Raw genomic sequence first — 23,711 nt, 5'->3', positions numbered from 1 at the left:
CTTCTTCTTTTCCTAACTGGATACCCTTGATTTCTTTCTCTTGCCTGATTGCCCTAGCCAGAACTTCCAACACTATGTTGAATAGGAGTGGTGAGAGAGGGCATCCCTGTCTTGTGCCAGTTTTCAAAGGGAATTTTTCCAGTTTTTGCCCATTCAGTATGATATTAGCTGTGGGTTTGTCATAAATAGCTCTTATTATTTTGAGGTACGTTCCATCAATACCGAATTTATTGAGCGTTTTTAGCATAAAGGGCTGTTGAATTTTGTCAAAAGCCTTTTCTGCATCTATTGAGATAATCATGTGGTTCTTGTCTTTGGTTCTGTTTATATGCTGGATTACGGTTATTGATTTGCGAATGTTGAACCAGCCTTGCATCCCAGGGATGAAGCCCACTTGATCATGGTGGATAAGCTTTTTGATGTGCTGCTGAATCCGGTTTGCCAGTATTTTATTGAGAATTTTTGCATCGATGTTCATCAGGGATATTGGTCTAAAATTCTCTCTTTTTGTTGTGTCTCTGCCAGGCTTTGGTATCAGGATGATGTTGGCCTCATAAAATGAGTTAGGGAGGATTCCCTCTTTTTCTATTGATTGGAATAGTTTCAGAAGGAATGGTACCAGCTCCTCCTTGTACCTCTGGTAGAATTCAGCTGTGAATCCATCTGGTCCTGGACTTTTTTTCGTGGGTAGGCTATTAATTGTTGCCTCAATTTCAGAGCCTGTATTGGTCTATTCAGGGATTCAACTTCTTCCTGGTTCAGTCTTGGGAGAGTGTAAGTGTCCAGGAAATTATCCATTTCTTCTAGATTTTCTAGTTGATTTGCGTAGAGGCATTTATAGTATTCTCTGATGGTTGTTTGTATTTCTGTGGGGTCGGTGGTGATATCCCCTTTATCATTTTTTATTGCGTCTATTTGATTCCTCTCTCTTTTCTTCTTTATTAGTCTTGCTAGCGGTCTGTCAATTTTGTTGATCTTTTCAAAAAACAACTCCTGGATTCATTGATTTTTTGGAGGGTTTTTTGTGACTCTATCTCCTTCAGTTCTGCTCTGATCTTAGTTATTTCTTGCCTTCTGCTAGCTTTTGAATGTGTTTGCTCTTGCCTCTCTAGTTCTTTTAATTGTGATGTTAAAGTGTCAATTTTAGATCTTTCCTGCTTTCTCTTGTGGGCATTTAGTGCTATAAATTTCCCTCTACACACTGCTTTAAATGTGTCCCAGAGATTCTGGTATGTTGTATCTTTGTTCTCATTGGTTTCAAAGAACATCTTTATTTCTGCTTTCATTTCGTTATGTACCCAGTAGTCATTCAGGAGCAGGTTATTCAGTTTCCATGTAGTTGAGCGGTTTTGATTGAGTTTCTTAGTCCTGAGTTCTAGTTTGATTGCACTGTGGTCTGAGAGACAGTTTGTTATAATTTCTGTTCTTGTACATTTGCTGAGGAGTGCTTTACTTCCAATTATGTGGTCAATTTTGGAATAAGTGCGATGTGGTGCTGAGAAGAATGTATATTCTGTTGATTTGGGGTGGAGAGTTCTATAGATGTCTATTAGGTCCGCTTGGTGCAGAGATGAGTTCAATTCCTGGATATCCTTGTTAACTTTCTGTCTCGTTGATCTGTCTAATGTTGACAGTGGAGTGTTGAAATCTCCCATTATTATTGTATGGGAGTCTAAGTCTCTTTGTAGGTCTCTAAGGACTTGCTTTATGAATCTGGGTGCTCCTGTATTGGGTGCATATATATTTAGGAGAGTTAGCTCTTCCTGTTGAATTGATCCCTTTACCATTATGTAATGGCCTTCTTTGTCTCTTTTGATCTTTGATGGTTTAAAGTCTGTTTTATCAGAGACTAGGATTGCAACCCCTGCTTTTTTTTGTTCTCCATTTGCTTGGTAGATCTTCCTCCATCCCTTTATTTTGAGCCTATGTATGTCTCTGCATGTGAGATGGGTCTCCTGAATACAGCAGACTGATGGGTCTTGACTCTTTATCCAGTTTGCCAGTCTGTGTCTTTTAATTGGAGCATTTAGTCCATTTACATTTAAGGTTAATATTGTTATGTGTGAACTTGATCCTGTCATTATGATATTAACTGGTTATTTTGCTCGTTAGTTGATGCAGTTTCTTCCTAGCCTCGATGGTCTTTACATTTTGGCATGTTTTTGCAATGGCTGGTACCGGTTGTTCCTTTCCATGTTTAGGGCTTCCTTCAGGGTCTCTTGTAAGGCAGGCCTGGTGGTGACAAAATCTCTAAGCATTTGCTTATCTGTAAAGGATTTTATTTCTCCTTCACTGATGAAACTTAGTTTGGCTGGATATGAAATTCTGGGTTGAAAATTCTTTTCTTTAAGAACGTTGAATATTGGCCCCCACTCTCTTCTGGCTTGTAGAGTTTCTGCCGAGAGATCTGCTGTTAGTCTGATGGGCTTCCCTTTGTGGGTAACCCGACCTTTCTCTCTGGCTGCCCTTAAGATTTTTTCCTTCATTTCAACTTTGGTGAATCTGGCAATTATGTGTCTTGGAGTTGCTCTTCTGGAGGAGTATCTTTGTGGCGTTCTCTGTATTTCCTGAATTTGAATGTTGGCCTGCCCTACTAGGTTGGGGAAGTTCTCCTGGATGATATCCTGAAGAGTGTTTTCCAACTTGGTTCCATTTTCCCCTCACTTTCAGGCACCCCAATCAGACGTAGATTTGGTCTTTTTACATAATCCCATACTTCTTGCAGGCTTTGTTCATTTCTTTTTCTTCTTTTTTCTTTTGGTTTCTCTTCTCGCTTCATTTCATTCATTTGATCCTCAATCGCTGATACTCTTTCTTCCAGTTGATCGAGTCGGTTACTGAAGCTTGTGCATTTGTCACGTATTTCTCGTGTCATGGTTTTCATCTCTGTCATTTCGTTTATGATCTTCTCTGCATTAATTAGTCTAGCTGTCAATTCTTCCACTCTTTTTTCAAGATTTTAGTTTCTTTGCGTTGGGTACGTAATTCCTCCTTTAGCTCTGAGAAGTTTGATGGACTGAAGCCTTCTTCTCTCATCTCGTCAAAGTCATTCTCTGACCAGCTTTGATCCGTTGCTGGCGATGGGCTGCGCTCCTTTGCAGGGGAGATGCGCTCTTATTTTTTGAATTTCCAGCTTTTCTGCCCTGCTTCTTCCCCATCTTTGTGGTTTTATCTGTCTCTGGTCTTTGATGATGGTGACGTACTGATGGGTTTTGGTATAGTGTCCTTCCTGTTTGATAGTTTTCCGTCTGACAGTCAGAAGGACTGTCTGTTGGTCTGTTGGAGATTGCTTGAGGTCCACTCCAGACCCTGTTTGCCTGGGTATCAGCAGCAGAGGTTGCCAAAGATAGAATATTGCTGAGCAGCGAGTGTACCTGTCTGATTCTTCCTTTGGAAGTTTCCTCTCAGGGATGACTCCACCCTGTGAGGTGTGGGGTGTCAGACTGCCCCTAGTGGGGGATGTCTCCCAGCTAGGCTACTCAGGGGTCAGGGACCCACCTGAGCAGGCAGTCTGTCCGTTCTCGGATCTCAACCTCCGCGTTGGGAGATCCACGGCTCTCCCCAAAGCTGTCAGACAGAGTCGTTCGCCTCTGCACCGCCCCCGCTGCTTTCCCTATTGGACCTCAGCTGTGGGCTGTCCCCAGAGGTGGAGTCTACAGAGACAGGCAGGTTTCCTTGAGCTGCTGTGAGCTCCACCCAGTTCGAGCTTCCCAGCGGCTTTGTTTACCTACTTAAGCCTCAGCAATGGCGGGCGCCCCTCCCCCAGCCTCACTGCTGCCTTGCGGATAGATCGCCGCAGACGGCTGTGTTAGCAGTGAGGGAGGCTCCGTGGGCGTGGGACCCTCCCGGCCAGGTGTGGGATATATTCTCCTGGTGTGCCTGCTTCCTTAAAGCGCAGTATTGGGGTGGGAGTTACGCGATTTTCCAGGTGTTATGTGTCTCAGTTCCCCTGGCTAGGAAAACGGATTTCCTTCCCCCTTGCGCTTCCAGGTGAGGCGATGCCTCGCCCTGCTTCAGCTCACGCTGGTCAGGCTGCAGCAGCTGACCAGCACCGATTGTCCGGCACTCCCTAGAGAGATGACCCCAGTACCTCAGTTGAAAATGCAGAAATCACCGGTCTTCTGTGTTACTCGCGCTGGGAGTTGGAGACTGGAGCTGTTCCTATTCGGCCATCTTGCTCCGCCCTCCCGTCTTTTTCTTTACCAGATCTTGTGCCAGTTTTTAAGCAAGCATATTGTGTTCATTTAGTAAAATTTTAATCTGTATTGGGAATAGTGGTGGGAATAGTAGTATTCTGTTTATTGTGGATTTGGGGTAAAATCTAGAAATGCTGCTTAATCAGAATATTGTAAGCAGAAATTACTTTTTACCTTTTTTACAAAAAATGAACATGAGAACTCATTCTGTTGCCCAGGCTGGTCTCAAACTCCTGGGCTCAAGTGACCCTCCCACCTTACCCTTCCGAGCAGCTGAGAGCACAGGCACGTGCAATTGTGCCTGGCTTTAGAAATCATTTTTTATTTTAATTCTTACTTATAACATTTCGTAAGGTATTAGGCTACATTTCCCAGTCATTACCATTTATGCCATTTAGTTTTAATTTCTTAAAATTTTATTTGAAATTGTAGAATGTCTTAGATAATTTCAGAATGTGAATTGTCATGGAGGTATCAGAGATGCAACTTAATTTCTCCTGATACCAGTGTATCTTGAAAATGTTTTGCTTAAAGATTTATTTATCCTTGCTGTCAATTTGTTTCTTATAATTTGCCTCATAGAAACATTCATTCAAAACCGAGTGCTGAAACCAAAATGGAACATACAATTAAAAGCAAATAAATTTTTTCCTGCTAACTACTTCCCAGCCCCTGGACTGAACTCGTGATTGAGGTTTTATTTACTTTTGCAAACAGATGACTATTTTTGGAGCAGTGGAGGTAGGAGCATGCTACCCAAGTCCAAGTTGCACCATTTTGTGTGGCTATTTCTTTCTTATTTTGCATTAGGAAACAGGTGCAAGAAAAAGAAAAAAAAATTCCACTTCATCATCATAGTAGTGTCTGGAATCTCATTCCCCATAACCAAGAAAAACTCATTTATTCTTGGCCAGCCTCTCTTTTTTGTTATTCTAAGTTGACTGTAGACAGCTTTGATGCTGCCTCCTGAACTTCTATGAGTCCCTCTGCCCTTGCTGCCAGGATTTTAGAATCTACCCTTCTTCTATACTAGGAGTGGTAAAAAAATAAATTGGGGTAGTAGTGCCATTTGATGATTCATTTTCTTTTTATATGTGTCCTTTAAAATTAACATTGACAATTTGGAGCCCCTTTGTGATGTGGATGATAGAAGAAAAGCTATGATTGCTTATAGACTGAGTTTAGGTTCATCTGAAATGATGATGTATCTCAGAACCATCATAATTCCTTGGTTTGAGAGTGATAATCGGATTAGGACTGTTGAGACTGTAGAGAAATTTCGCACATTGTTTTTTTTAGATGTGGATGCTTGTTTGGGGTGGTGTAGGGTAGAGGGCTGATGGAGAGTATTTGAGACTGTGGCTACTCTTTTTTTTTTTCCCCCCGTTGCTACTCTTAATGCAGACATTGCTCTAGAACACCCTGTATAAACTATATATTGCCACATCTAAACCATATAGTACTTCATTAAATTTTAAACATTTAAAATATTTTAACTATATGAGACAACTATGTGGTGCATGTGTTAATTAGCTTGATTGTGATAATCATTTTTCAGTGTATATGTATATAAAAACACATCGTACACTTTAAATATATACAATTTTTGTCGATTATATGTCAATAACGCTGTAAAAAAATTTTAGATAATGCACAATGTATCCCATACTTTGTATTTATTCCTATATACCTTGATTTTTAAGCACCCATAAGAGTTCTTTTTAAAAGCTCTTTTATTATTTTTATTATTTTATCTTTTATTATTCTTTTTAAAAGTTCATTTTGTTGCTGAATTTGAGTGCATTCTCCCCAGTCTTTATTAAAGAGGGTGCAATAATCTTTCATCTGAGATACAATTGATGGAATTATTTTATAAGATTGAGTACTTTTTAAAACCTAATATTTCTTTGCTTACTTTGAATATTATGAGCATAATATTATGAAATATTATTCTGAAACTTGGTCTGAGTTCTCTTATGTCATCAGAAATTTCTGCAAATTCAATCTGAAATCAAAACATGGGCACTTTTTTTTTCTTTTTTATGGTCTTAAATACAGAAAATCATAATCTATTTTAAGCTTAGATAAATGATGGAACACTTGTTTACATGGGTAAAATGACTCTATCTAAGTAGTATATTGAAGTTCATGTTAATGTTTGCTATTTAATGACACCTAATGATACTCAATGAAGGGTTATGCTAAACCGGAGAGAAAATGTGTTACCCAGGCAACTGCCTCTGGCAGACTAGAGATTCGGGCATATGGCTCTATAGTACACATTATTTCAGCATCTCTAAGCATAAAGAACCACACATGTAATTGACTGTGAAAAATTACTGCTCAGTTACTGTATTGTATGGTCATAATAGAAGTAAATGAATACGTCATTGTTGTTGGAACAAGTCTGTTGGGAATCACTTGTAGACTCTACTATTTAAGAAGCAAAAATACAATAAGAAGAAAATAGCTGGTTTAATTAACATGTAAAAATTGGGTTAATTTGAATTCAGCTGGCACAGCAGATATTAATGTTGGCTTTTTTTGTGTGATATTCTGGCTCAAGCCTGGGTATTTTTATTTCTTCTTGCCCACACCATGAATAATTTTATTTCTTAAAATGATAAGGGCTATTTCAGTCATTTAATTTTTGCTTTGCCAAGGGCTTTTATTACAATCACATCAAGAGAGGTTTTGTGTATATCCAAAATGTAAGAATTATAGTTGAATGAAAGAAAATGCTAAAATGTTCCCGAGTAATTGATAATGTTTCTCAAAGGGGAATCAGTATAATTTTGATTTCATGTATCTTTTTTTAATTTTAGTTTACTGCTGATGTATTTTTATTTTTTTAACAGTGACAAACTAGGAATTGATCAACGGCAGATGCAAGAAAGTAGCATGTTTGTTCTTGTCACTTTTTGTGTGCCTGTGCTTATGTGCCTTTTGTTTGTTTAGAATATTGTTTTAATCATCATTACCTTGCTTCAGAGATTCAGAAAAACCTATTGAGAAAGGCATTGTGTTCCAATTAGAAATTATTTATCTCAATCAATTTTTGGTATTTTAAAATGTTATTTGAGCTGAGAGCAAACATAGGTAATATGGGCATTGACTAAAAGTGTGCATGGGAAAATTCTGTTCCCGGGCTGTGCCTTCCATACCCTGTAGGTACTTTTGTGCTTTTCAGCCCTAAATTGAGGGAATGATCAAACTGGAGACTACCAGTTAGAGAAGCGAAGGGTTTGGCAGTATGTGCCCTTGCATGCAGGCCAGTCTTTCTGTCCTTAGGTGCATTCAAAGTACCTGGTTATCCAGTGGTAATGAGAATAAACCAACATGCTACTTTATATAGTGTAGGCCAATATACGCTAACTGACAAATTCATACGCCTGCTGGCTTTATGGTTACTGATTTCTTATTTGTGGTTTCCCCATTATCCTTCTTCATTTGCCATTTTAATAACATTGAGACCTTTTTATCCAGCCTTAATTAGTAGAACAAGGAAAGATTTAGGAAACCTGGATTTTTAAATCTGCTTTATTTGCCTAAATCAGTTTTCCATCATGGTTTACAATTACTTTTCCCTTTTTTTCTCAATGGTCTTTCTTTACCTCTTTTGATTTCCCCCTGCTTTGAAGGCAATACCTAATTTAAAATGAGGAGTTTATGGTGTTTTTTGTTTGTTTAAACTTAGTACACTTTTCCTTTAAAAAAAAAGTCTTCGGTAGACCTCAAAATATCCATGATGTAATTAAAATGCAGACTATTTGTCATGCACATTATTAAATTCTGCTCTCAGTGTTGGTAATTATACAAAATAGGAACAATGTAGTATAATAAGATAGCTTTTTGGGGTTTTTAAGTGATATCTACTAGTATTTAAGAAATAAAGGATATTTATCTAAAGAATTGTGGAGATGGTGAATATGATTTGTCTATAGTGTTAAAAGCTTGTAGTGGTTCTTTTCCTTGATGCGATATCATCTTTGTAGGGACTGGCCATGATTGGAGCATATTTATGACTTGAAGATTAAAAGATGAGAGGTTGAGGGAGGTGGCAAGGACACTGGGGCAGATTCTTCTCATCTCATTGGGCAGTGGTTATTTTACAGGGAGAGAAAGAATAAATGGGGTATAGGAAGAGTGAAGATATTTTCTAGTGTTACTTGAATTAACTACGTATTAGCAAGTGAGAACTAGAAAAGAGATGAATCTTACTTGTCAAATGTGCTTGATCCATCTGATAAGAAAGAGAATGTTGGGGTTATAAGAATACCCCACTAAGTCCACCTGGTTGGCACAGTCAGCCTTGGGCAACTTGACTGCTGTTTGGAGTTAGCTGCAAGGCGATGGGCTGCCAAGTAGAGCTGGCAGTGTGGACAGATTACTTACTGATTTAAGCTCACAATTATGAGAGCCTACATATATATATACTTTTGCCAATATAGAGGCAGTGATATATGCGGAGGTGATATTTACAGGCCAAATTCATGATAACAATACAGTAAAATTGCCAATAAAAATCTTTAATAGGCTTTTAAAGCCAGGCAGTAGCCTGCTTGTTTGAACAATATTCAATCTGTCAGATTTCATTGGAGCCAATGAATTTAAATAGGCCCTTGGCAAACACTGTAGTGAGATATTTGAACCAGAGTACATAGTAGAACTGAAGAACCCTGCTGGCCTCAGAACAGATGCACTCCAGGGAATGCCAAGGTCCTTTCTGGAGCCAGGGTGGGCACAGAATGGCTGCCTATAACCTAAAATGGAAGAAAACAGGAATTTAGAATGAAAGGCGTCCGAGGAAAGCACCTTTTATGGAACAAGAAAGGATATCTGTTCCAACTTGTCCGACAAGGTCATTCAGCCAGTTAGGCAAAGGTAAGACTAGGACTCAGCTTCTGTCTACCTTATTTCTGATGGTTTTTAGAAGATTAGGTAATCACTCATTGTCTCTTTTCAGATCAGATTAGAAACAATTGTCATGAATTTGCATAATTGGGGCCATGAGTCTTCTTTTGTGTGCTTGCTGACCATCAACTAGCATATTAAATAAAAATCTTTACTCAGGAGCGCCCTCTTCATCTGCCTAACTGGTAGTTTTCATATCCTCAGTGACCTCCAAGCCTCAGAGTCTGTTCCTGTGACTGCCACAGCCCCTGCAGCCCCTGCAGTCCCTGGCCATTGGGCCTCCTCTTGACAGGGAGGGGTTGACCAGCTCCTGGGCTTTAAAAACTGCTTGCTGTGACTTCCAGGACAGGACCCTCACAGACTCCACGTAATTAAGCCTTAACAGCTGTTTAGAAAATGTATCACAGATTTGACTGCTCCTTGGTTCTCTTGCTGTGACCCAGGTTCAGCCTACTGCAGCCGCTTCTAACTGGGCTCACTGCTTAACCCAGCAGCCCATGCTCCACAGTGTCTTGAGTATTCTTCGTAACCTTTCTAACTCTGAGGCAAGTCACATCACTCCCCTGCATAAAACCCTTCAGCAGCAGCTGATTTCCCTAGGAATAAAATCCAAGCATCCTTTTATGCTGACCACCCTCCTCATCCTCATCCCCTTTCCCTTCCCCTGCCTTCTCTACTCTCCAGCTGCTCGAGGTCTCCCTGCCCCTTGGAACTTGCCAAGGGTGGCCTGCTTTGGGTGCTCGCACTGATGTTTCTCCTCACATCCCTGTCCTTCAAATCTTTTCCTGGCCACTGCTTTTCACCATTCAGATCTCAATACCTCCTTACCAGAGGCTTTTCCTGACTGCTTTAGGCAAAGTAGCTCCATCTCCCAACCTCATTACTCTCCTGGAGTTGATTTTCAAGCCTGGCTATGTAGCACAATAACTTGAGAAGTTTAAAAAAAAAACAAATGAGTGTTTAGGCCCCTCTACAGACCAATGAAATAGAGTATCTGGGGCTGAGAAGCATGATTCCAAAGCGTTGCTCTATTTTACCCTATACAGTGGTTGTCTAATTCTGGAATTTTTATGTATGCATGTGCTCATCCTCCGCCCACCTGCAAATGTGGTTCCTTGAGGACAGAGATGTTGTCAATTTTGAGGTATCCTTAGTGCCTGGGGCATGGCTTATCATACAGTAGGAACAGGGTACACATTTGCTTTGTTATCAAAAAGGGTCAGACTCTGGGGCTGGTGTGGTGGCTCACACCTGTAATCCCAGCACTTTGGGATGCTGAGGTGGGTGGATTGCCTGAGGTCAGGAGTTTGAGACCAGCCTGGCCAATATGGTGAAACCCTGTCTCTACTAAAAATACAAAAATTAGCCAGGTGTGGTGGCGCACGCCTGTAATCCCAGCTTCTCAGGAGGCTGAGGCAGGAGAATCACTTGAACCCAGGAGGCAGAGGTTGCAGTGAGCCGAGATCGCACCATTGCATTCTAGCCTGGGCAACAAGAGTGAGACTCCGTCTCAAAAAAAAAGAGTCAGACTCTGTAAAATATTGGAAGAGATTTATTCTGAGGCAGATATGAGTGACCATGGCCTGTGACACAGCCCTCAGGAGATCCTGAGAACATGTGCCCAAGGTGGTCAGGGTGCAGCTTGGTTTTATACATTTTATGGAGACATGAGACTTCAATCAATTACATTTAAGAAATACATTGATTCTGTCCAGAAAGGTGGGACAACTTGAAGTGGGGTGAGGGCTTCCAGGTTATAGGTAGATTTAAACATTTTCTGGTTGACAGTTGTTTACCTAAAGACCTGGGATTGTTAGAAAGGAAATGTCTGGGTTCAGATAAAGGATTGTAGAGACCAAAGTTTTCATTGTAGAGAGGAAGCCCTTAGGTAGCAGGCTTCAGAGAGAATAGATTGTAAATATTTCTTATCAGACTTAAGATATAATGAGGCAGGTCTGACCCCCACTTACCGTCATGGCCAGAAACAGTCTTTTAGGTTAAATTTGAAGAGTGCCTTGGCTAAGAAGGAAGGCCATTGAGGGGTCTTAGAATTTTATTTTTGGTTTACAGCTTAGTTGCTTGAATAATATGTATTTGCAAGGAATATGGATGGGAAAGAGAAGAGCTATAAAAGTCAAAAGCTATTAAAAGATGTTAAAAATCATGGAGACCAAAGCTCTTTGGAAAAATTGGTGATCACAGAATAGTCCAGTTCCAGATTTTTCTTAACACCCACATGTACTTAAATGTGGGTGGTCTGATGGTTAGAACTCTGTTTTTGGAATTAGGTTTTACTTTCATCTCTGCCATTGACCCTGGACAATTGGTTGGCTTCTGTTGTAACACACAGAAGGGGTATAAGGAGAAGTTATTTTTGTGAAGTACTCTTGTGGTTAGGAACCTTCAGTAAAAGTGGTAATTGGATTTTGATGGTACATTGTCTACAACCAAACTTCCTGAAGTATGAACAGACCAATTCCTTATGTGCTGTTGCTTAAACTTTCATAGCCACAGAGTTAGCCTGGAGATAGGAGCCAGGCAGGAGATGAAAGGGATCACATGGGGTCTAAGCCTCTGCTGAGTGAGAATAAACAAGGACAGAGAGGAAGAGAGGAACTGGAGGTTATCCATTAGTGTGATTCTTTCAGATCGTTCATTTCCTTTTTCAATTTGCCTTCCTCTTCCCAAATCTCTTATACAGTCCTCCTGCCAGTATCTAAGTTGAGGACTTTGCTATTTTGTTTCATATGAATTTTTATTTTTTTCTTATTATAAGAACAGTGCAGTATGTATATTATTGAAAGGATTAGAAAATATGGGCAAGCAGAAAAAAAATCTTAAATTTCTAACAATTTAACCACCTAGAGATGATATCCACTGCCAACACTTTGGTGTGCCTCCTTTAGACTTTGTGTGTGTGCACAATATTATTGTCCATTTTTAAGAAACAAATCATTTTCTACACATCATTGTGTAAATGATTTTTTACTTACTACCATGGATTTGTTTATAACACTTTTTAGTGGTTGGATAGTATCCTGCATATCAATGTTCTATATTCAGTCCGTCACATATTGTTGTATATTGAGGTTGTTTGTACTTTTTTCACCATTACCATCAGTGCTGGGTAAATATCCCTGTAGATTAAAGTTGGCATGCATTTATGAATTATTTTTTAGGATAAACTTCTAGAAGTGCGATTGTGGTGGTCGTAGAGTAAAGAGGTGGGTTTTTTTGTTTTTGTTTTTTTCTAACTGCTTCTTGTGGAGCAGGGCTAACCCATAGGCTACCCAGAGTGGCCATAAAGACATTTTTGAGACTCTTACTGTGTTGTCAAATTATCCTCTGGAGATGCTGCACTCCCAGCTTCTGGTATTAAGTGCCTTTCTTTATTTCTCATTCAGGCTTTCGTAGCTCTTCCCTGGATTCTGCCACACATCTCCTCAACTCCAGTCTTTTCCCCTTAAGTTCATTTAACACTCCTCTGTCAGGTTAAATGTTCTGATGCACAAACTGATCACATCACTAAAATTATCAGATCTTGGTCTACCATCACAGGACCTCATCATCAGGATGTGAGCAACTTTGTGGGCGCTTCTCTTCTCTTCTCTTCTCTTCTCTTCTCTTCTCTTCTCTTCTCTTCTCTTCTCTTCCCCTCCCTCCCTCCCTCCCTCTCTTCCTTCCTTCCTTCTTTTCTTTTTTTTCTTTTTTTCTAGTAGATGGTATCTCACTCTGTGGTCTAGGCTGGAGTGCAGTGGTACAATCATAGCTCACTGCAGTCTTGAACTCCTGGACTCAAGTGATCCTCCTGCCTTGGCCTCCCAAAGTGCTGGAATTATAGACATGAGCTGCCACGCTCAGCCCCAGCACTATATTTTCTGTTCTAGTTTTCCTCCAGCAAATATGCATGTCTTCTGATTCTTCATCTCTGGACTCCCTTTCTTGGTTCCTGACTTACTTTCTGCCCCTCTGGACCACCAGTTCTGGGGAGCAGAGATTGTGTCCCTAGAACTGTCCTCTGCCAAACATGTAGAGTAGGCACCGAAGTCAAACTTCAGTTGATGGACTCTCCTCCCCCATCTCCCATCTTTATTTGATCACATTTCACTTTTATTGCAAGACCGAGCTCGTGTTCACTGAACACATCTTCCTTCTGATGTCACATGTTCCCAAATTTCAGTAAGGCTTTCTTCATCTCCTTTCACTCAACGTGACAGTAACCTTTCCCTCCTCTGAATTCATTGAGTCGTTTCTTTCCAGTTCTGTTATGTTACTTAACCCTTTTTCCATAACATCTTAATTTTCAGTCTGTATTCTCTATTATATTTCAAATATCTCCAGGCTAGGTGCTATCCCTTGCGAAGCTGGGGGAGGAGGTACCTAAAGTTATGCTACAGTGAAGAAGCACCATCATCGGCCGGGCGCGGTGGCTCAAGCCTGTAATCCCAGCACTTTGGGAGGCCGAGACGGGCGGATCACGAGGTCAGGAGATCGAGACTATCCTGGCTAACACGGTGAAACCCCGTCTCTACTAAAAAATACAAAAAACCAGCCGGGTGAGGTGGCGGGCGCCTGTAGTCCCAGCTGCTCGGGAGGCTGAGGCAGGAGAATGGCGTGAACCCGGGAGGCGGAGCTTGCAGTGAGCTGAGATAGATCCGGGCCACTGCACCCCAGCCTGGGCGACAGAGCGAGACTCCGTCTCAAAAAAAAAAAAAAAAAAAAAAAGAAGCACCATCATCATTTTGGTGTATATCTTGTAGTACCTTTCCACGTATGTGATAGATGATTAATATTTACATTGTGTAAGCATAGCATACAGATGTGATTCACTTTTCAACCCTTTCTTCTTTGGCCCAGTATTTTGTAGTACTACGCAGTGCTTTGGCTATTTTATTATTACCTGGACTGTAAAGGAGTTACAAAGTCGCTACTGTTATAAATGGCTTCCAGAAGGAGAACAGCAGCTTTAGTGCTTTGTAAAACAAAAATGACTTGCTTACAGAAAATATCCAGTAGCATCAGAACCATGAAATAGAGTAGTTAGACACCTACCCTTCCCTAATCTCTGAGTGGTATAGGCCTGTGGAAATATGACTTGTACATTTGCTTTCTTGTTAGCTTACCCATGTTCTACTATTAGTTCCTGCAGATGAGAGTGGTGGCAAATACTGTTCCTTAGATTCTAGTCATAGAGTTAATCAGAGCTGCATGATTCGTTTTAAAGGGAATCTAACATCGTCAAAGAAGTTCTGGGAGTTGTGGGTGGAAAAGGAACTAAGTGAGTTCACCAGCCAGGTCTGAACTTGATTAAGCTTGAATTCTTTGTTGTAACTTATGTTAATGCTCATTAAACCTGTAAAGTAAGATGGAAGCACTGTTCGTTCAAAAAAACCAAAAATACATATATATAAACATTTTTAGGTATCATGCTGTAAAGTAATATAGTACTATATAATTATTCTGATTGCCTTCTAGTCAGATTACCTTGAAAATCCAAAATGATCTTGGCGAACAATAATACATTATGATTTCATGGTTCATCTACATACCTCCTGCGTAGGTGTATAATACTCATATCTAACAGGGTTACCACATTACATACCTTTTGGTATCAGTGACATACCTAAAATACCAGAGTATTTATTGGCCATTCTCAGTTATGAAACGTTGACATTGCCAGACAAGGCTTTGATCATACATATATATATATATATATATATATACCTTTATATATTATAAGCCTTGCGTATGTATATGGTCTCCTATATATGCCTTTTTTATATAAGCCTTTCATATATATATTAAGGCTGTCTTTATTCAGACCATGAAACCAAAAACATCCCTTTTTTAGATAACACATAGTGTGATTCTATTTAATGAACCTAATGTCCGTGAAGGGGTAATTAAGCAAATATGATTGTTTTCTGCCTCAGCAAACTGCCAGCAAGTTCCCCTGGAGAGCAGCACTGTGTGGCTGCGTGGCTGTGGGTGCCTGATCAGCAGGGTTGGGGGATGTGAGTAGGTGTGGCAACTGGGAAGCAAAGGGCCGGAAACACATTTGTCCTCTGTCCCACTTCAGAAGTCTAGAGTGTGGTGGGCCTGCCGGTGAATTCCTCAGGATCTTCTCTTATTAGAGCATGTCTTAAGAGGAAAGGAAACATCTCTAAATGAAATGCTTGTGGGCGCTTTTATTCACAGCTTTAAGTAACTTTTCTTTAAAAACTGCCAGATCTGTGTTTCCAGTCTTGGCCTCTATGTTAGTTTCCTCAGGCTGCTGTAACAAAGTACTCTGTGGCAAACTGGGAAGCTTAAAAAAAAAAAAAAAAAATTAGTTGTCCCAAGTTCTGGAGGCTAGACATCCAAGGTGGAAGTTCAGCAGGGGTTGGTTTCTTCTGAGGGCTGTGAGAGAGAATCTGTTCTGTTCTTTCCTGTCTTCTGGTGGTGGCCGGGCAAACTTTGGTGTTCCTTGGCTTGAAGAAGAATCACCCTGCTCTCTACCTTCATCTTCACTTGGTTTTCTCCTTGTATGCGTGTCTGTTTTTAAATTTCCCTCTTTTATAAAGACTTCAGTCATACTGGATTAGGTGCCTGCACTATTCCACTATGATCTCATCTTAACTAGCTTCATTTGCAGCCACCTTATTTCCAAATCAAGTCACATTCTGAGGTTCTAGGGGTTGGGATTTTCGGAAATGGGGGACATAGTTCTGCCCATACCAGCATCTCTGTTAAGTCCATTGAGTCTCTTTTGGCATCTGGCTGGACACTGTACTACATGTCCCACTGGTACTTCAAATACAGTCACAGTTGGTTGCATTCTCCCACGGGTACCTTCTTTCCAATTTTTACCTTTTTTTCTTTTTTCTTCTTTATCTTTGGTGGTGGTATCATCATCCCACTCAGTTATCCAAGTTGGAAATCTTGGGAGCATCCTGGCCTGTTTCCTTGGCTTTGGCCTCCGACATCCAGTCCTAACCACATTTTATCGTTTCTGCCTCCACTGTGTTGCTCTGACCTTTCCTCTGCTTTCACTCCTAGGGCTCCCATTCAGGTTTAGAACCCTGCAATCCCTGGCTGCCAGGCTGTCTCCCACATCTCATCGCTCCTTTAAATTCATCTTCCACACCAGTTCTTTTTCTAAATCAAAGTTTTGAATGTGACATTTCTTTTTTTTTTTGAGACGGAGTCTTGCTCTGCCACCCAGGCTGGAGTGCAGTGGCCGGATCTCAGCTCACTGCAAGCTCCGCCTCCCGGGTTTACGCCATTCTCCTGCCTCAGCCTCCCGAGTAGCTGGGACTACAGGCGCCCGCCTCGTCGCCCGGCTAGTTTTTTTTTGTATTTTTAAGTAGAGACAGGGTTTCACCGTATTAGCCAGGATGGTCTCGATCTCCTGACCTCGTGATCTGCCCGTCTCGGCCTCCCAAAGTGCTGGGATTACAGGCTTGAGCCACCGCGCCCGGCCCCGAATGTGACATTTCTTAATCCAGAAACCTTGAGTGATTTTTCACTGTCTGAAAAAAAAAAAGTCGAGATTCTGTTGCTTGGTCCTTAAGGTCCACCCCAGGTGGCTGGCGTCTCACTCATGCCAGTCTTTTGCTCCTCATGACCTGCTAGATGGAGAATTGGTAACTCCTACATCCTGCTCCAAATACAGCACATCCATTTGTTTTCACCTCTGTACTTTGCTTCGCCAGTGTAGAATGTCCTCTCTCTACCCTTCCCTCCTGTCTCCATTGTCACTAAACCATAGTGGGTCCATTTGCCTGCACACAATGGAAAGCCAACCAGAAAGCACCAGGTTTTTGCAGCAAGAAAGGTTTATTGCCAGGCTGTTGAGTAAGGAGACAGGAGTCAGGCTCAAGTTTGACTTTCTCTACCAGCCTTACAGCCATAGATTTAAGGGAGGGCTTCTGAATGTGGAGTTTAGGTGCTGAACAGTGATTAGTGATTGGCTGAAAGGAAAAGGGGTTTGGAAAGTGTCTTGGGCATGCTGCTGCCCTTACATGCTGCTTCATGGGTTGCACCTTTGGACAATGGTGTCATTAGCTTGAACTGAGGGTGAGTTTTTGGCCTTCTAACGTCAAAAGGTTACTCACCAGGAGAGGAAGTCTATTCTGCCCAGACTCCAGTGAGCTGTATTGGTTCTAACCAGCCTCAGTCTGTTAGCCAGTTTTGTGGCAAATAGAGAGAACTGTAACAAATGATTTTCTTCTCTGCTGTCCTGCAAGATAAGCTCAGTAAATTTTTGTTAGTTACCAAATTCTTTAATCCTGTGGGGCATGGTTTCACCATCTTCCCACAGCAGTTGGAATTCTAACCAGGTTAAATGGAAGCCAGGAGACCTGGTTTTCAGGCCAAAATGTCAGAAGCCAGTTGTTTTGCCTAACCCAGGTCATTAACTTTTTCGAGTTTCCGTTTCCTCACAAGTAGAATGAGGAGGTTGAAGTAGATAATCCCTAAGATCTTTTCAGCTTTAAAATTTGTTATTCAAATACCATGCCTCCATGAAGCAGTCCCCAACTCTTCCACGCAGAATAATTCACCCCTTTTATGCCCCTTGGTGCTTTATTTTTTCTCTTACAGTTAACCCTTAATTTCTAGTGGTTATGTGTGCTCATGACTGTCTCCCCTTCCTCCAGACAGCTCATATTTGCCCTCTTCTTGCCTTGGTCTTCCCCTGGTCTTGCTTAGGCACAGAGTCTCGGTGAGAGAGACCTTAGTAGAGGATAAAATGTCCTCGGGAAGTACTCCCCTGTAACACATGCTCTTCCTGAGTGTTCCCAGGCATTGAGAAGGAAGTGTTTTGGATGGTTAATGATACAGAGATGTTATATTGAACACACTGAGTTTTTCCTTTCTTCGTAGCATTATTGTAATTGGGTGACATTCTGGGAAACAGCTAAGTTCGCTGTGTAACAGTTTTTATAAAAATGTGTGCTCTCTATAGGATGTTTAGAAGTAACTAAGTTTTCTGTAAAAGATATGACTATTTTCTTCCTCCTCCTATATCCTCTAGAAACTTGGAGTATCTCGATGTATCATTAAGGTATTTGGACACTTAAAATAGCAGTTGTTAAAAAATACAATTTAGGAAAGCTTTAATGGACCCATTTCCTCTTTGGAAGCCAAACGTCCTTGGCCTCTCATGTTCTTCCTAAAGCTTAGATTGACCCACATTTTGACCTTCAGAAAGTTAAAGTCACTCCTTTTTCCTAGAGAATGACCAGGCCCTTTTCTTGCTTGAAGGCCACCTCTGGTCCTATATTTCTAATCTAATTTTACGTTGTTCTTTTATGCACTCCACTGTCCAGACAAAATCTGTCACTCATAATTTTCCCTATATACTCCTTTCTTGCATTAGTCTTCTGCCTGAAGTGCCCTCTGGTCTACACCCATTACTGTATATCCGGATTGTACTCATTTTTTGAGACCTAGCTCAAATGCCATTTCTGCCACAAAGACTTTCGTTACCATACTAGTTTTTGTGTTATGATTTGTTCTTCTTCTACACACTGGTCTATTTCTAGACTAGTGCTATCTGCCTCACCAGACTAGAAGTTCCTTGGGGTCATGTTTCATGTGTCATTTATCTGTATTCCCCTGTACTAGCCCTAGGTCAATTCACAGGTGGTCAGTAAATACCGGTAGTGAATCAATTATCTGTGAACCGTTTTTTGCATGGTCTTTAAGGATACTAATGAGTAACAAAGTTGCTCTATTTTGCTGTTAGGCAGTCACATCTTAGTCTAAAGTATCTACACTTTAATTTTAGAACCCAAAAACATGTCTGAAGTAAGATTGAAACATATATGATACTGGATAAAACAGTTACATTTGAAATTATAGTGTATTTAGTGTGTAAGCTATGTGGTCAGTGCTGTCATGTCTTTTAGATTCTGTGCATTATTATTTCAGTCCACTTTGTAAAAGTAAATGCTAAATGTTTGTAAATGTTTTCAGTTTGAATTTTATGTTTTGGCAGTGATATTTTTTCCCTCAGTGTATGTTTGTATATGCTTCTGTTTTCCACAAGCTGCTGACTTTATGCTTTGTGTTTGTTTTATGTTGCAGATTAATATCTTTTCAAGAATTTGTTGCCTTTGAATCTGTCCTGTGTGCTCCTGATGCTTTGTTTATGGTAGCCTTTCAGCTGTTTGACAAAGCTGGCAAAGGAGAAGTAACTTTTGGTAAGGAGCATGATTCTGTGCACATCTATGTAAGTGCGGACTTGTGTGAGCATTTTTCTTTTTTTCTTTTTTTTTTCTAGGAACAAAATAAAGTATATGGAAATGCTTTTAAGAAGATAGTATATCCCTTTTAGTAAAGATACTTCAATGTTTAGGGGCTCCAGTTCAAACGTCTTCCTATCTGAAAAAAACGAGTTTCTGGCTTAGTAGTTTTGACACTCTGATTTAGTTTTAAGGTGAGGGAGATGTGGCGTGATTGTTTTCATACAGTCATAGCATGTGAGAGCCAGACAGGACTTCTGTTTCTTCCCTGCACCATCAGTAGTGCTTTCCACCGATAGAATGAAGAAGTGAGTAATCTGCCTACACACAAAAGTTACTAATGCACCCTATACTTCTTGTCTTCACCTTGTTCCCATGGAGTAGTTTGCGGCCAGAGCCACTGCACAAGATGGTGGTTCAGAATGGTATGTGAAGGACCCTGTTCTAAAGAACACGCCTCCCACCCCACTGCTGTGCCGGCGGTGCCTGCTCTGCTGTGGCCTTCTTTATTTTGCAAGGCACAAACATCATCATGGGAATTAGCTACAAAGCTGCAGAAAACCCTGATGTTTTTCAGATACTTAGAAGAAAGGGAAGACTTGGAAGTGGTGGGATAGTGATAAGTTATTCTTTAAAAAACTGGCTACTAAGGACAGATTTAACAGAAAGTGCCATGTTTCCCGCGGACTCTGTGGTGTCCAGCATATGTTGTCTCTGCATGCAAATCTGCATTAGCAGTGCTCAGGAAGAATTTTGGAGCCCTTTAGGCACGTAGATTATGCTTTCATGAGAGATGGCTTTAAAGATTAGGGAGAACATGGCATGACTATTTTTATAGCGTCATAGAACGTGAGAGCCAGACAGGACCTCTGCCTGTCTTGTGCTTGGCATGTGCCCATTTTAAGTGTCTTTATTCATAATTTCCAATTCATTCAGACCTTTGGGACTTGTCTTATTTGGTGTATTGTGGGAAACATACAGATGTGGGAAAAACACAGGAAGAATGTTGCTTCCAGAATCAGATAAGCTTAGCCCCTTCCAGCTCTGCTGCTTTTGCCTCTGAGCCAAATTGATGATCCTCTCCAGTCCTCATTTATCCTATTAAGAAGTGAAGATAATAATTAGATAAAGTATTGGTAAGATAGTATAATAGACTTATTGTGCCAGCTCACCCCCTTCGCCATTCCGTCATACTTATTTGGCATGACAGAATTAAAGGTTAAATAGTCTTGAGCAAAGACAAAAAAATTATATACTTGCCTGATTTTGTTTCTAGAAGATCAGATGCTTTCCATTAATACTTCATGAGGATTATTTAATATTTTCAGATCCTTAGATAAAATTTATTTCCATCACCCGGTTCATCTTAGCATCATTGCAACCACAACTTTTCAATTAATACCAATAAAAAAAAGTCCCCATTTAAATCTTCAAGTAATGAGTAAGCAGCTAGCTCATGGTGTTATTGATTTACTCAGTGGAAGCGAGTTTGGTGACAGTGTTATGATAGTGTTTCTTTGGGATGAACAGAGGAAAGCCTGTGAGTGCAAGCACGTTCAACACAGATATGTTCTGTCTTCTCTTCCTACTTTCCCCAGCAAGACTGGATGTGAGGAATGGAAGATAGCTCGATTTGAGATGAGAGGAACGAGAAATGGGCTTCAGATAGTTCCTTGATATAGATCCATCTTCCCTTCATGCGTGTGAAGTGGCAAGGGATATTGGTGACACTAGCTTTACTACTGGTCCTGGAAAGACATAGGAGACTTCCACCATTGCAGGGGGAAGTGTGTGTGTTAGTGTGATTAGAAGAAAATGATAGTGAAGAAGAAGGATGTAGGAAACAAGAGCTGTCTTTGAATTGTAGAAGACATAGTTGCATAAGGATTTTGTTTCTGCTTCTTACTAGCTGAAAGACAAGTCATTTCAACCCTCTGAGCTTTATTTTCCTCATCTCTAAAATTGGGGTAATAACTACAGGACTATGTAAGGATTAAAAGATCCACTGCATAAAAGGCACTGTCTGGAAAACAAAGGCCTTTATACAAATAGTGATATTAAAAGAAATAGCCTGAAAGAAGAAAAGATTTTCTAAGTTTTTTTTTTCCTTTTTTCTTCTTTGGGAAGCCCTTTATTTATTTATTTTTTAATTGTTGTGTTTTTTTTCAACGTACGTTCAGGGGTACATGTGCAGGTTTATTATATAGGTAAATTTGTGTCACAGGGGTTTGCTGTACAAATTATTTCATCACTCAGCTATTAAACCTAGTACCCATTAGTTATTTTCCCTGATCCTTTCCCTCTCCCACCCTCTACTCTTCACCCTCTGGTAGGCCCTAATGTCTGTTGTTCCTCTCTGTCTCTGTGTTCTTATCACTTAGCGCCCACATATATGTGAGAATGTTTGGTTTTTGGTTTTCTGTTCCCACATTAGTTTGCTAAGGATAATGCCTCCAGCTCCATCCAAGTTCCTGAAGAGGACATGATCTCATTATTGTTGTTGTTTTAATGACTGCCTCGTATTCCATGATGTATATGTACCACATTTTCTTTATCCAGTCTGTCATTAATGGGCATTTAGGTTGATTCCTTGTCTTTGCTATTGTGAATAGTGCTACAGTGAACATATGTGTGCATGTGTTTTTATGATAGAATGTTTATATTTCTTTGGGTATATACCCAGTAATGGGATTGTGAGTTGAAGGATAGTTCTGTTTTTAGGTCTTTGAGGAATTGCCACACTGTTTTCCACAGTGGTTAAACTAATTTACACTCCCACCAGCAGTGTATAAATGTTCCTTTTTCTCCGCAACCTTGCTAGCACCAGCTATTGTTTGACTTTTTAATAGTAGCCATTCTCACTAGTGTCAGATGGTATCTCATTGTAGCTTTGATTTGCATTTCTTTAATTATCAGTGATGTTGAGCCTTTTTCCATATGCTTCTTGGCTGTGTATATATTTTCTTTTGAAAATGTCTGTTCATGTCCTTTGCCCCCCCCCCTTTTTTTTGGCGGGGGGGATAGAGTCTCACTCTATCATCCAGGCTGGAATGCAGTGGCACAATCTTGGCTCACTGCAACCTCCATCTCCAGGGCTCAAGCAATTCTCCTATCTCAGTCTCTCGAGTGGCTGGGACTACAGGTGTGCGCCACCACATCTGGCAAATTTTGTATTTTTAGTAGAGATGGGGTTTCACCATGTTGGTTAGGATGGTCTCAAACTCCTGAGCTCAGGTGATCCACCTGCCTCGACCTCCCAAATTACTGGGATTACAGGCATGAGCCACCACGCCTGGCCTTTCCCTCACTTTTTAGTCGGGTTGTTTTTTCCCTGTGAATTTAAGGTCCTTATAGTTAATTACTAGATATTAGACCTTTGTCAGATGCATAGTTTGCAAAAATTTTCTCCCATTCTGTAGGGTGTCTGTTTACTCTCTTGATAGTTGGGCTTTTGCTCTGAAGAATGCCCTTTAGTTAATTAGATCCCATTTGTCAATTTTTGTTTTTATTGCAATTGCTTTTGGTGTCTTTGTCATGAAATATTTGCCCATTCCACTCTCCAGAGTAGTATTGCCTAGCTTGTCTTCCAAGAATATAGTTTTGAGTTTTACACTTAAGTGTTGTTTGTTTTTTAGACAGAGTCTTGCTCTGTTGCCCAGGCTGGAGTGCAGTGGTATGATCTCGGCTCACTGCAACCTCTGCCTACCAGGCTCAAGTTATTCTTCTGCCTCAGCCTCCCAAGTAGCTGGGACTATAGGCATGCACCAGCATGCCTGGCTAATTTTTGTATTTTTCAGTAGAGACAGGGTTTCACCATGTTGGCCAGGCTGGTCTGGAACTCTTGACCTCAAGTGATCTGCCCACCTTGACCTCCCAAAGTGTTGGGATTACAGGTGTGAACCATCACTGTCTGGCCACATTTAAGTCTTTAATCCATCTTGAGTTTATTTTTGTGTATGGCATAAGGAAGGGATCCAGTTTCAGTCCTCTGCATATGGCTAGCCAGTTAACTCAGCGTTGTTTATTGAATACAGAATCCTTTTCCCATTGCTTGTTTTTGTCAACTTTGTTGAAGATCAGATAGTTGTAAGTGTACAGCCTTAGTTCTGGGCTCTCTATTCTGTTCCATTGATGTTTGTGTTTTGTACTAGTACCATGCTGTTTTGGTTACTGTAGCCCTGTAGTACAGGTTGAAGTCAGGTAGCATGATGCCTCCAGGTTTTTTCTTTTTGCTTAGGATTGCCTTAGCTATTGTCATGTCATGCACGTCCATGTGAAGAGACCACCAAACAGGCTTTGTGTGAGCAATAAAGCTTTTTAATCACCTGTGTGCAGGTGGACTGAGTCTGAAAAGAAAGTCAGCAAAAGGAGT

At 40.7% G+C, this 23,711-nt stretch overlaps 1 protein-coding gene across 3 annotated transcripts in view; it reads left to right on the top strand.

The window, feature by feature from the left end:
- SLC25A13 (solute carrier family 25 member 13) overlaps window positions 1-23,711 on the top strand; it is a 213,500-nt gene that overhangs the window by 64,327 nt on the left and 125,462 nt on the right. For 2 of the 3 annotated variants that reach the window (XM_033192420.1, XM_033192419.1), the window contains exon 4: window positions 19,182-19,297. The exons of the other annotated variant lie outside the window; for it this stretch is intronic. In XM_033192420.1, coding sequence (XP_033048311.1) covers window positions 19,182-19,297 — 116 coding nt within the window. The remainder of the gene's footprint in view (window positions 1-19,181; window positions 19,298-23,711) is intronic. 3 annotated transcript variants of the gene reach the window in all.

The sequence above is a fragment of the Trachypithecus francoisi genome, unplaced genomic scaffold (genome assembly GCF_009764315.1).
Source record: "Trachypithecus francoisi isolate TF-2019V2 unplaced genomic scaffold, Tfra_2.0 Lachesis_group4, whole genome shotgun sequence".
Taxonomy (NCBI): Eukaryota; Metazoa; Chordata; class Mammalia; order Primates; family Cercopithecidae; genus Trachypithecus; species Trachypithecus francoisi.
This window is presented reverse-complemented; position numbering and strand designations above follow the sequence as displayed.